Source organism: Pipistrellus kuhlii, unplaced genomic scaffold (genome assembly GCF_014108245.1).
Source record: "Pipistrellus kuhlii isolate mPipKuh1 unplaced genomic scaffold, mPipKuh1.p scaffold_m20_p_1, whole genome shotgun sequence".
Lineage (NCBI taxonomy): Eukaryota > Metazoa > Chordata > Mammalia > Chiroptera > Vespertilionidae > Pipistrellus > Pipistrellus kuhlii.
The window spans coordinates 20469748-20483965 of NW_023425404.1; the positions used below are offsets into that span (position 1 = coordinate 20469748).

General features: G+C 35.5%; 1 protein-coding gene across 1 annotated transcript in view; it reads left to right on the plus strand.

The window, feature by feature from the left end:
• Nucleotides 1–14218, plus strand: part of KCNH5 (potassium voltage-gated channel subfamily H member 5) — a 252358-nt gene that overhangs the window by 26551 nt on the left and 211589 nt on the right. Inside the window, exons 3-4 of the mRNA XM_036434639.2 lie at nucleotides 6298–6404; nucleotides 11374–11502. Of these exons, the coding sequence (XP_036290532.1) occupies nucleotides 6298–6404; nucleotides 11374–11502 (236 nt within the window). The remainder of the gene's footprint in view (nucleotides 1–6297; nucleotides 6405–11373; nucleotides 11503–14218) is intronic.

Sequence of the window (14218 nt, forward strand, 5' to 3'; positions counted from 1 at the left end):
ACTTGCATTAGGTGAATTAAAGTCAATATGATTAAAGTAACAACTGGGTAAATATTCCTTTTTTATTTTTAATTGTTCAAATATGAATTGTTTTATGGGAAAATAAAAATAGCAATTTGTATTTTTATGAAGAGGCTAATATGTATTATTTTTGTTTTCTTATTTTTTTTCTTTCCAACCCTTCCCCTATTAGACCAGGTGCACAAAATCTAATTAAACATACTCTTCAGTTAGTCTCAATGTTATCATTATACTCTCTCTGGAAAGTTCTCTATTTTATTAAAATTTCTTTTATTTTTTTCCTTTGATCACATCTCTTGTCCTCTTCTACAGTTATTCAAAGTGTGTTTATTGTATGCCTTTCTAATCTGTCTCCGATTTGTTAATTAAATATGTGTATTCTTAAATATTGTTGCTTTGAGCTTGCTTTTAAGACCCATGCAATTCATACTGTGCAATAAGATTTATAATTTCTTACTTTTTTCACACAACATTATGTTGTTTTTTTATCCTCCGTGGAAGAGTGAGGATATTTTTTCCATTGATTTTTAGAGAGAGTGGGAGGGAGTGGGGCAAGGGAGAGAGCTAGAGAGAGCGCAAAATATTGATGTGAGAGAGATGTGCTCTTTACTGGGAATTGATCCTGTGATCCTTAGGTTTGTGCGCTGACACTCTAATCACTGAGACAGGTTGGCAAGGGTGTTTTTGAGATTTTTTAAATGTTGCTGTATATGATATCCTATTTCATTACGTTTATTGTGTAGTGCTTCTGTGCCTTCATAGCCTTCATTTTATTTATCTATTGTATTAGTCCAACTTCTGACATTTTGCTACCTCAAACAACTTGGAGATAAACATCCTCATACACATCTTCTTGTGGCCCGTGTGAGAAGTTTTCTGTCTGTGTCCAGAAATAGGATTGCTGGATAGTAGACTATATAAGGATTTGTACATTAATTGCTCTCATATTGCTGTCAAGTGGTCTTCTGTTTCCAAACTCCCCAGCTGTGAGTGAGGGTTCCAGTTTCCCTACATCCTTGTACTTCATAGTAGTATCTAAATTTCTATTTTAATAAATATGATGTATTCTATGTACTGTCTCATGACTAGATTAAAAAAAATTCTCATGACACTTTAGGGTTCCTAGAATTTCAAGTCTAGCCCATTTTATTGTCTAATAATTATACTTTAAGCCTTTGGATTATTTGGACGTATATTGAAGGACACAAAACATATTGCATGTATAATGGAGATTGTAGGTTTTGTGGGAATGGATCTAAAGCATACAATCTTACCTCATGACTACTAGAAAACCCTGACATTCGAGACACACTACCGCAGGTTAGGTACAAACTACATCAGCACTTTAATCTTTTATCTACCTGAAACCTTAAAGGCCCATTCTGTTGTTGTTTTTAGGATGGAGGGGTGAGAAGAGCAATCATGTAGGTGGGGAGGATTGGAGTAGATAGATGCTTTCAAAATTATTTCTTTTCCCCTTGAAGGACCCATTAATACTCCTTTGTCCATGCATCAAATTAGAGAGAGAAGCAGAGGTAGTAAGAGACACTTTATTGGATGCACTTCACAAGTGGTTTTATTAACACGGGATTATCTCAGCCAAGGTGAGCACATTACACATGATGGATCTCAGTCAGTCTGGTTCCATTTGGCTGCGGGCTCTGCTTTGCACAGTAGGCACTGAGGGGAAGTGTTGGAGAGCCAGGTGCTTCAGTGATGCTCATGCTCCAAGGGTTGGAGATGTCCAGGGCTATCCCTAGCTTCCCTCAATTACATGTCACGGACGACTCTTTACAACTATCTGAATCCTTCTAAACCCATAAAACTTAATGGGCTGTGAAGCATTTTGGTTACAATCTATGATATAAAATAATGCTTTGGTTTATTCCAAAATCACCTCTTTCAGATTTGGAAAGACGTGTTCTTATTTGTTTCTAAATTCTCCTTCTACTCTCCCTTGCAGGCTTCTTTTTGACCCTTGGGCCATAGATCTCAGCCCATCCTCCCATTAACTGGATGATTATTTCACTGTTGTGGCTGGTTCCGAGCGGAGGACCACATTTGCCAGCTAACTGCATTAAGTCAATCTGTGTGGTTTCTGTGATGAAGCATTTGCTAGCCTGTGGACTAAACACTGTAGATAATGTTATTATCTAGTGGTGACTGAATGTGGTGTTTTAGTTCAGGAACATTGTTCAGTCATTAACAGATGGAGCTAGATGGCAGAACTCATGATTAGGTTGTACATTCTTTTTTAGTTTGGAAGTTCCTTTGTCCCTTGAAAGTCTATTAACATTATAGCCATTCTTACTGTGAGTTCTCATAATGAGGCTTGTTTGTGAGATTTTGGTGGCAGAACAAGGGACCCAAGAATAATTAGTAAATCCTGCTGTAAACCAAAGTCACCTGTCCCCAGAAGTTTCCGAGGACAGAATATACATAAAAGATACATTGCCAGCTGCTTAGGCAGCCTGGATATGGCTTAGGTCAGGCCAGAGGAAAATTTCTTCCTTACTTTCAAGACCATATCTTACCATCACTTATTTGTGTGGCAAGAGAAGTGGCCAGATAATCCAGGAGCAGGTCCTGGGTGAGTTTCAGCCTCATGGGTTAGAAAAAGAGAGAGAGAGAGAGAGAGAGAGAGAGAGAGAGAGAGAGAGAGAGAGAGAGAGAGAGAGAGAGAGAGAGAGAAGATACAAAATGATGAGCATTCCCTTTAAGACTCAGTGACCTTGCCCATTAGCAGGTGTGGCCCAACCCCATTCTAGAATTGTAGGGACACAAGGGTGTGGGGTTGGGGCTTGAGTGGCCTTCTAACCCTACCTATTAGAAGCATCCTAGGAATCACTCAGCCACTGTGCCACACATTCTAATGGCAACTTCATGTGCATTATGCTTTTAGACCTCACTCTCTGAGTTATGTTAATGTCATCATTTTACTGATGAGGAAACGAAGAGTCACGAGGGGTTCCATCCCTTATAAATCATAGTCCTCCAAGTGCAGTGGTTCTATTATATCACTACTGCTCAGTGTTATAGCAGAGATAGATCGCTTCTGTGCATTGAATTTTCCCCTCCAATAAAATAAACAGTGCAGTTGTAGGAATCATTTATAACATCAGTGGAACAATGTAAGAGACAAAAGACTTTCAAAAAAAGTATTCAGATTGTAATAGTGTGGGATTGTTTTCTTAAAATGCCTTTGCATTCTTAGGATAGGAGATTTTAGCACTGGGAGAGCTAAAGTGATGAAGAATATATTATGGAATTTTCATAGTTTACTTGAAAAGTTGTGGGTTTGCATTTTCTCTTCAGATTTTTAGCTGAATCAAATGTGTGTTGTAAGTGGTATTATTACATCAATTTTCAAAACAATGTGTTTTTTTAAGTTGTAACTTAATTTTCAATCCTCTTAGAGTTTATTTTTCAAATTATTATCATATTTGCTTATTATATTATAGATGCCTTTTCCCTCCATGTTTTTCTGATGGCCAGTTGTGAATGTTGTGTTTTGGTTTATTGAACTATAGAACTCTGACATTTACTAATAGGAGTAAAATGGTTTTCTTTTATGTTTATTAAGACCACAAACATTTAGTTAGCTTAATTACCCTTATCTTATTTTTTGTTCTCTTTGTCTTTATTATAGTAAAGAGTTTTAGATTAAAAATAATCTGTTATTTTCATTATTAAAAATACTGGTTGATTGAAAGTTTCACCTGTTTGTAAAAATATTATTGACAGTATTAAACTAATATTTTATTTTTGGAAAGTGGGACTTTTTAATTTAATTATAAAGCATTCTAATTTAATTATAATGCCTTCAGGAGATTTTCATAAGACACACAGGAGCTGAAACCCAGCCTTCAGATAGGAACAGTGGCTTTTCAATGCCATCTTACAGGCAGGCATTGAAATTTCCTTTGCTAGTTCAGCTGTGCGATTAAGGGGTTAGAGTCTGATATTTTATTATGAGATTCTCATTTATTTTAGTATCATAAAACACTAAAATATCTTTTTAAAATAAAAGATAGAAATATTATAATTGAAAGTGCAGGATGAAAATTGTCAGGGCAATTTTTTTGGTCTGCTACATCTACTTCCTTTCATTTCTTAGTTTCTAAAATTCTAGTTGTGTAGGTTAGTGTTACCATGAGATTGGCCTGAGTTACTTCTAATTTCTAGATGTATGGCATTGCTATTTAATCATGCTAGTCGTGGATGGATCTTGCTAATAAATTGCTTTTCAAGTTGTAAATTTCCCATGTTGATATTTTCAGGGGCAGTTTTCCCATGAGAATAATGAATCTTAAACTTCAGGGACCCCTCACGTGAGTGGGTGTTTTTTAAGGTTCTGTGCCTAATTTTATTCTATATAGTTTTTTCCTTTCCTTAAAGGAGGCCCTAAAATTGTATACTCTTCAGGCCTACTACACTTGGATTTGCCTGTAGCCAACAGGCTAAGTCATTGAAAACTGGAACAAAAACAACCATAAAGGTAGACTTGAATTTTCAAAAATATATTCAAGGTATTAAATAGGAGCTCACAGATTCTTTCCTGTTGGGAAAGCGCTGGGAACAGAGTTTTAGAGGTGTGTAGTCCTTGACTAAATTTTGTTTTGTAGATTATCAAACTCTTGGTGAATTTCTTTTAGAAAAATAGATAATTTTTAATATTAGGACAATTTTGTGGGATATAGAAGTTCACTCTCTAATCTGTTTTCTATGTTGTTGTTTTTTTTAAACTATAGTAACAATTTATGCCTCCCTCAGTTTTCCTCCAATTAGCCATAGTTGTATTTAAAAAAATCCTCATAAACGATGAAAATGACAGTATATATGTGATATGAACTTTTCACGTTTCATTGTACATTGGAGTATAGAAAAGATCATGCAAGCTGAAATGATGTAATATTATCTTAATACTAAATGGAAAAATTACAATTGTTCTATGACCTTTAACAGTGTCAAAACATTGAAAACTCTCTTTCTATTGGTTATTAATACATAGAAATGAAAGTAATTGAAAAGTAATATATAGCATACCATGATTCAGAACATTAGAAGCTTTAAAAATTAAAGTGTTTCTTATCTTTGTAAAACCTATCAGTTGAAGGTCTCTTGCTTTTTTGTAATATAACTTATGACACAAAGAGAGCATTTTTTCCTATCTCTTTGCAAATGTTAAAAATCCTTTTAAAGTTTGAAGCAACTTTAACTCCTTTTTTCTCCCATGATCACTGTTGTGAACTATCTCCTGGGCTCCTTTAATGGGAAGTTTTCCTTCCTTCCTTCCTTCCTTCCTCCCTCCCTCCCTCCCTCCCTCCCTCCCTCCCTCCCTCTTTCCCTCCCTCCCTTCCTCCCTCCCTCCCTTCCTCCTCCTCCCTCCCTTCCTCCTTCTGTTCCTCCTTCCCTCACTCCCCCTCTCCCTCCCTTTCTCAATTTGCATCACTTTCTCTGGGAACCCTTGATCCTTTCATCCCAATCACTTTTGTGATTTAGGTTGGTAAGTTTACCTTCACTCAGTTCCTTTGGCTGCATATCTAGAGTCTCTCAATGGCAGTAATGTAACATCTCCATATTCATCTTTTTCTTTTCTAACTTTGTTTATGTTTGATTCAAATTCACTTTCAGCATTATGATTTTCACTTCTTGATGGACTTTAATCTTTGATGGCCAATTCCTGTTTTCCATTTTCATTTTCATAAAATGTCATGTGGATTTATCACTGAGAAACCAGGAGGCAACACATCTAACGTGCTTTGCTTCTGTGTGTAAATTGAGTAATAGATGCACAGTGACCAATATTGATAGATTTTGAAAAAGCGAGGTGATTGGTCAATGATTGTGATATGGTATCTCTTATTCACCAGTGAATTTTAGACTGAAGAGCTAACAATAAAGTCTAAACTTTATGTGATTATTCAGTTAATATTCCATAGTAACTGAAATATGAATGGTGCTATTGAGAAACTGACGTTTATAACTACACCATAGTAATAAAAACATGTACATGTATGAACAGTGTAAAGCGAGGATTGCTTTTTGCTCTCTTTCTGTAAGTTTGAAATAACTTCTAATGCTAGCTTTTAGCAGTACGTTTAACAATAATTACAAAAAATATGGTATAAATATTTTAGTTCGCTTTGTGGGAGCAACATTATATTTTTTAGTTAAATGTGATTACTTAATTTTGCTACTGAACTTGACAATGATATGATTTTATGTAGCATTTTAAAAGCAACACAAAGCTAAAATGAATTGTTTCTCCCCCAGTTTTATGTACGGGGAATTGACTGACAAGAAGACCATTGAGAAAGTCAGGCAGACTTTTGACAACTACGAGTCAAACTGCTTTGAAGTTCTTCTGTACAAGAAAAACAGTAGGTATCTAAATTATCAAGAAGATGCGCCAACTCTTTATTAATGTTATATTTTGGTAAGTAGTAGCTGAGCTATAGTGTAGAGAGAATATAAAACTTTGTTCCTTCTCTTGGCAAGTAAAATTAGATAGGAAAATTAATAATTGATTCTGGCTGTGAAAAGAAATCTATTGAAGAATGGAAGAAAAGCATGGTGCATTTTGGATGTGTGTGTGTGTGTGTGTGTGTGTGTGTGTGTGTGTGTGTTGGCAAAATGCTTTGTAATTAATACTCAACAATTTTATAGTTATGTGACAGCAATTTAAAACGACATAAATTTATTCATTTCTTCTAAGGGTTAAAGAAAAAGTTGATTGGCATCATTGGATATGTGATTACATATATATATATATATGTGTGTGTGTGTGTGTGTGTGTGTGTGTGTGTGTAACATGTGAATGTAGGCTATTTACTTGAGGAGAATCTTTGCTAATATAGCCTTTTGTTGGACGCAGGCTCTTTTGTGAGTAACTAGTGGAAATAGTCATTATTTTATTTTTTAAACTATTATTACTATTATTAAACCTGTAGAACAGGCCATTCACATCTGGTATATGTTGTGAGCTGTTCTCTAGGATGAGATTTGTGAGTGGTCAGTTAACCATTCTCTAATCACACAAGACATCATGGTCTGGACTCTCCACCCGAGTTTAAAGGAAGAAGCCAACCAAAACAAACAAACAACAACAACAAAAAAACCCCACCACAAAACAACAAACAAAAAGACAAAACAAAAAAACAAAAAACAAACAAACAAAACAAACAACAAACCAGAGTAGGACTCCCTTCTAATTCATTTTCTTTAAATAGTTATTTACTTTTTTCCTTTTTGCTACTTTTGCAAATTGATCTTTCTGTTTTAAAACAGTCACTTCATAAGATGGGTTCATTTATTTATTGTTAATAATAGATGATTGCAAAGCCAATTATTATCTGCAGTGGAATAGATGCACTGGAAATAGTGACCATGGGACACATTCTAACTTCAATAGGAAATACTTGCTCCACGCTCAGTGTCTGTTGGATCTTGTGGAGCATAATTTGTTCTCTCCATTTTACCTCAAACATTTGTTCTCTGTGGACTGTTTGGAACTGAACTTAGGTTCTCTTTTTTTAATTAACAGACCAGCATAGGGACAATCACAGCCCTAGTTATTGCTTCACAGTAGTGCACTTGGTAATGGGAACATTAGTCTTTAGTGATTTTACCTAGAGAATGTCTTCACATCTTATATTTCATTTTAGAATCAAGGCTGAGAGGTATTTCTCTCTGAAGTCATACCCAAATGTCTGTTGGCTTGTAACCTAGAAAACAATCCATTGTGAATGATCAGCTCTGTCTTCTTCAAGAGAAATGTCAGTTGTTTTCTGTTCATTTTTCCTCCAACCAGGTCCAAATACATATTGACAATTTATAGTAGATTCTTATACCCCAATCCCCTTTCATTTTCATATAGTATTGTTATCCCTAAAATGACTTAGATATATCTCAAGTTTAGCAAATAATTTAAGAATATTTCATATTACCTCACTCTGGCATTTAAGCAAAATAAACAAATCTTTGCCTGATTTTAAAACATCAGAGGCAAGTTCATAGTTTTTGAGTTTCTCAAAAATACCTCAGTGGAAATTCTTTGTTTATATCATTTAAATCATAAAAGCAATGAATCAGATTTGGCATTTCCAAAAGTCTCCTTTTGAGGTGGTTTAGATAGTTTGCTTTACTTTAATGGCTTTAAATAATTATCTGACCTTTGTTCAGGCTTGTTTGGTTCTCTTCAGATAAGTATCTGTATGTTTAGGTTTCTGCTTAGAGCTAGTAAGATACAGAGCCCATTGCACTGTAGATTATAGCTCCTCTCATCTGTGCAGCATATGCATTGAGTTTCCCCCCTTTAACAAGAAGGAAATATATTATCCATGTATTATAATGGAGTTCTATACTTAAAAGCAGCTTTAAAAAAAATCTTGTAAATAATTAGTGAAGCTTTTGAATATCAACTGAAAAGAGTGCTTTTGTGTGACTTTTAAAAATGTTAAAAGGAAAATTCACATGTCTGTAGCAAACTGCTTTGGGAATGCTTGAATGCCAATGCCTCCCATTACTTTCATTAAATAATTAGGTTAAAGACCATTTTGCCAGTGAGGAGATGGAGGTACCCTATTTAGCACGTGTCACGATTGACATTTCAGTTTGCAACTTCTATTCTTTAGGCCCATGGCTCTGATTAGCAGGGGGCTGTTTCTACTGTTGGAAAAGAAACATTGGCTCTGATACGATGACTGAAAATGACTCTTTCTGTCTACACAAAGGGCAGAACTGTGATATCTGGGTTCATTCCAAATAATCAATGCCAGGGCTCTGCCTTGACCTTCTAGCAGCTGCAGGCCTTTCTGCTTGGCCCTCCCAGATGCCCCCTCAGATTCTGAATATGGGTATTTCAAAAGACACTCAGCAAGTACTCAGCCTGCTTGCAGAAGTCTGACCTGTACTTCAACTTGAAAAAAGTCCACCATGATATCTGAAAGCAATTTAAAAAAATAGCCGACTCTGTACCACAATTTGAATTGTTGCTGTTTTCACAGATACGAGCTGTAACGTCATCTCAGATTTCCAACAGAACTTGGAAAACAGCTTATGTTTAAGGCCCCTTTCCCTCTGTTTATGACCCTGCTGCCTCGAGCTCACTATGTTGTAACAGCCTGTAGGTGTTTGGGGCTGGTGTCTGGGGCTGGTGATTTGTAAAACTGCGTGTCACTCACAGTTCCCGGACACAGTGTGTAAAATCTGAATCTGAAAACAAAAGAACAAGCCTCTCTGGAAGATGGCGTAATTGTTTCTGAGATCCCTGCAGTCATTTTAAAAGGGACCATGTCCTTTCATTGGCCTCCTGGTGTTGCCAAGAACCTGGTTGTCTAAACTGAACATTTCCATAGGACTCTCTAATTCTCTGACTTCTTTTTGTTAATTCTCAACTGAGGATATTTTTCTTCACTGATTTTTAGAGAGAGTGGAAGAGAGGGGTAGAGACAGAGAAACATGGGTGTGAGATACACTGATTGCTTGCTTCCTTTCTGCAGGAGCCCCCAACTGAGCCTGTAACTGAGGTCTATGCCTGATGGCGTTTAAACCTGGGATGCTTCAGTCCATGGGGCCAACACTCTAACCAGCTGGGGAAATTCTCTGACTTCTTGAACTTCTTGTCTAAATGGCAAACTCCCCTTTATGGTGACATTATTATGTAGTTGATTTCTTCCTTCCTTCCTTCCTTTTTTTTTTTTTTTTTTTTTTTTTTTTGCCACAGTATGCTGGTGCTTGTTATTTGGTTTTCATTGGTAGCTACTAACAGGCTAGCAAGTCTCACCTAGAGACTATTTATAGCTGCACAGTTCACCTGTACTTCACCTCAAAGTACTTTCATGTCTTTAAGGGAGAGCATTTGCAGAGGCTTTACTGCATTGTGGCTTAGAGAAAACATGATGGAAAATAAGTCTTTTTGATTCTGATGGAACATTGCTCCAGTGTTTTATTGTTTAATGGATAATTACTCCTTTGAAGTTCTTTCTCTTGTCTTCAGATATTTATTTGACATAATGCCAGTTCTGATTTGTCCAGAACTTAAGCCATGAAACTGGCCTCTGTAGTCTTCAAGGGCCATTGTTGTTGGAACAACCTGGTGAGAGTCCAGCCTCCTGCTTTGAGGGAGGGAGGGAGGAAACAGTAGCTCATAAAGACACCTGAGGTTCTCAAGGGCTGGGGACAACTTTTCCCCCTTTAACGTCGTTTTAAAGGTGTCAGGTAGAGCTCTGCGTACACAAGCCTTCATGTTTCTGATGTGGGGGTATAGTCAAAGCCATAGAGCTATCTTAGAAGTCTACCCCAGCATTTCAGTGTTCCTCCCAGAGGAATACTGACCAGAGCATCAGGAATGACTGTTGAAGTCAAGTGGAAGCACTTCTCAAAGTGACAAGGATAAGCCCTTGGGAGTGGGCACCCGTGGTGAGACTCTCTAAACCTTCCTAATGCTGCGACCCTTTAATACGGTTCCTCATGTTGTGGTGACCCCCAACCATAAAATTATTTTCGTTGCTACTTCATAACTGTAATTTTGCTACTATTATGAATCGTTTTGTAAATATCTGAGTTTTCCGATGGTCTTAGGCTCTACAGCAACGGTTCTTAACCTGTGGGTGGTGACATGAGGAACTGTATTAAAGGATTGTGGAATTAGAAAGGTTGAGAACCACTGCTTTAAAGAAAGCTGGTCAGAGCAGCAGTGGTGTAGAGAGCCAGGCCTAAAGGTGATGCTCCTGTCACTTTAGTAGCGAGACTGCCTTTGTGCTCCCACATTGTGAAAAGACACCCTTGGCTTTGCTTTCAAGTTTTGATATTTTGTGTCAAAAATATGTTTATAAATTTATTATTATTATTATAATAATTATTTTATTAAAAATTTTTTAGTGTTGACATTATGGCAAAAGTTCTCTTCTCCCTCTTTGCCCATTTCTACCCTCCCCTGCCTGGCTTTTATCAAATTATTATCTGTGTCCATGGGATATACATATATTCTTTTTAAATTATTTAAATTTAATTTAATGTAATTATTTTTATTGTTGACAATATTACAGATGTGCCCCATTTTTTCCCTTTTTGTCCCCCCTCTACCCAACTCCTGCCCTCCCCCCCCCCCCCCCCGGCCTTCTCCATACATATGTTTTTTTTTAGTTATTTCCTCATGTTTATTAATTTTTGAGCAAATGGTCGTTATACAAAAGTAAAGTTTCTTAAATCGTTTTTAGCAATTAAAATACTATTGTATTGGTGCTAGTTCCTGGCATAGCAGTTGGCAGCTGAAGGACGGGGAAAGGCAGGAGACCAAGTCATTGGTGAGGCTTTGTCACACTCCGTTGTCCTTTCTTTCTCTCCCAGGAACTCCTGTTTGGTTTTATATGCAAATTGCACCAATAAGAAATGAACATGAAAAGGTGGTGTTGTTTCTATGCACTTTCAAGGATATTACATTGTTCAAACAGCCAATAGAGGATGATTCAACAAAAGGTAATTTTCAAAGGAATTACTACACTTAATAATTAGGCTTTTAAATATATTATTGTTATTATTATCTTAAAAAAACCTATTGTTTGAACTCAAAAACAAAATTGTCACTCCATGATTCTTACACATTTGTACTAGTCATTGTCCGGATAATTTTTCAATCATATTTTTGAATGGCAAAAGTAAGTTGAGATAACAGTTACTTAAATTATAATAAGGGGAATTGAAAAAAGACATAAAGAAGAAATTTCTCAGAACATTATTAATTTAGGATCGATGTAATGGGAGTTTCAGCAACTTATAGCATGGTGGGTTTTAAAAAGAAAAATTATAACTTCTGGGATGGCTTGCGTGAAATCTTACTGGGAAACAATTGATTAATTTTAGCTAAATTGATTAGAGTTTTATTAATTGACTTTTTAAGGTTACTTTTTACCTTGTATTTATTTTTTTAAAAATATGTTTTTATTGATTTTAGAGAGGAAGGGAGATGGAGGGAGATAGAAACATCAATGATGAGAGAGAATCATTGATTAGTTGCCTCCTGCATGCTCCCTACTGGGGATCAAGCCTGCAACCCATGTGTCCTAGACAGGAATCTAACCCAGTACCCTTCAGTCCAGAGGGTAACACTTTATCCACTGAGCCAAACTGATTAGGCTACTTTTCACCTTTTAAAAATTGGGTTGTTGTAGATTCTCTTGGGTAGATGTTACTAGTTTGGGTAAAGAACAATTTTGTTATCGAGAGAGTGGCTAGAAAATGAAAACATTCTCATCGGAGTCTTAATGACTACATTCAGAGAGACTGCTATAGAAAACAGTCATCAGTGGCATGGGCTTTTACTCCCTTTTGCTTTCGTTTTATTCTCTTCAATTATGTTTAAATTAGAAATTGGTTTTATGGCCAGAATGGGATCTACCTAATTTCATAAATGAAGAATTTAAAAACCCTTAGGAAAAATTTTTATGCAATTTTTTAATAATCTCTTAGAAGACTAAAAATTAAATGTCTTCCTTTTTGCATTTGGCAAACATTGCTTTTTCTTACATCTTAAAAAACTGGCATAAAAGCTTTAATCTTTTCAACTGTAATCATAACTGTAGAGAAATTGCATTATACTTATTTCCTGCAGATAAAATCACATGTATAATACTATAGTTGTTCAGTTTCTGATTAGCATCAAATTACAAGGAAAATTTTATAATGTGCAAATAATTTAAAGCATGATATAAATCAATTCACTTTTGAATTTCTGAAAATGTGTGTATTAAGTCATCACTTGGAAGAATGAATAAAGCATTCACATTTGGACCTGTCCTACCTGTTTCTATGCTTTTTCTCATATACCCAGTGTCTAGGAAGTTTAGGGTAAATTTAAATTATTTAAAATATAATAGTCTTCTAATGGAATAATTTTCTAATTAATGCTCATTTGTTTATTTGAAAATTCAAAATGCTCCATCCAATAGCAGCAGAATACCTGTTCTTCTCAAGAATAAGTAGAAAGTTCATTAAGTATATCTTATTCTGGCCATAAAACATACCTTGATAAATTTAAAAGAATAGAAATCTTACAAAGTATATTCTTAGACAACAATAGAATTAAGCAAGAAATCAGTAATAGAAAGATAGAAAATTTTAAATGTTTGGAAATTAATACATTTTTAAATAGACCATGAGTCAAAGAAGAAGCCTTAAAATAAATCAGAAAAAATATTATGAACTAAAGGAAAATAAAATACAACTTATTAAATATGTGGGATGCAGTAAAAGTGGTGCTTAAAGGGAAATTTATAACATTATATGCAAATATTAGAAAAGTAGAAAGATATAAAATTAATGACCTAAGCTTCCACCTTGGAAAAGTAAGCCAAAAAAGAGCGACTTAAGTCAAAACAAGCTGAAGATAGTAAATACATCTTAGAGCAAAAATCAATGAAATAGGAATCAGAAAAACATTAGATAAAATCACTACAATTCAAAGTTGATTCTTTGAAGAGGTTATTAAAGTTAACGAACCTCTAGCTAGGCTAACCAAGAAAAATGGAGAAGGCACAAATTACTAATATCAGAAATTAAAAAAGGGCCAGCCATGGATATTAAAGCATTGCAAAAAAATGGGTGTGGGAGGGCCAGCTAGGATGAGAAAGAATGGGTGCATATGTAATACTTTCAGCAATAAAGATTAAAAAAATACTTTGAACAACTCTACAGCCACCACATTGATAATTTAATTAAAATGGGACAATTCCTTGAAGATAAAAACTACCAGAACTCACACTAGGGGCAATAACCTGAATTGTCCTGTAGCTATTAAGTAAATTAATAAACTTCCAAAACAAGAAAACACCTGGTGCAGATGGTGTTACTGTGAAATTTATTGTCTTTTCCAGAAAATAAAAGTAGCAAGAACTCTTCTCATTCTATGAGGCCAGCACTACCCTCACACCAAACTCTGAAAAAGATATTACAAGAAAGGAAAATTACAGACCCATATTTCTCATGGATATAGATGCAAAAATCCTCAACAAAACAGAATACGACAATGTATTAAAAGAATTACACACAGCCAAAACCGGTTTGGCTCAGTGGATAGAGCGTCAGCCTACAGACTGAAAGGTCCTGAGTTTGATTCCGGTCAAGAGCATGTACATTGGTTGCGGGCACATCCCCAGTAGGATGTGTGCAAGAGGCAGCTGATAGATGATTCTCTTTC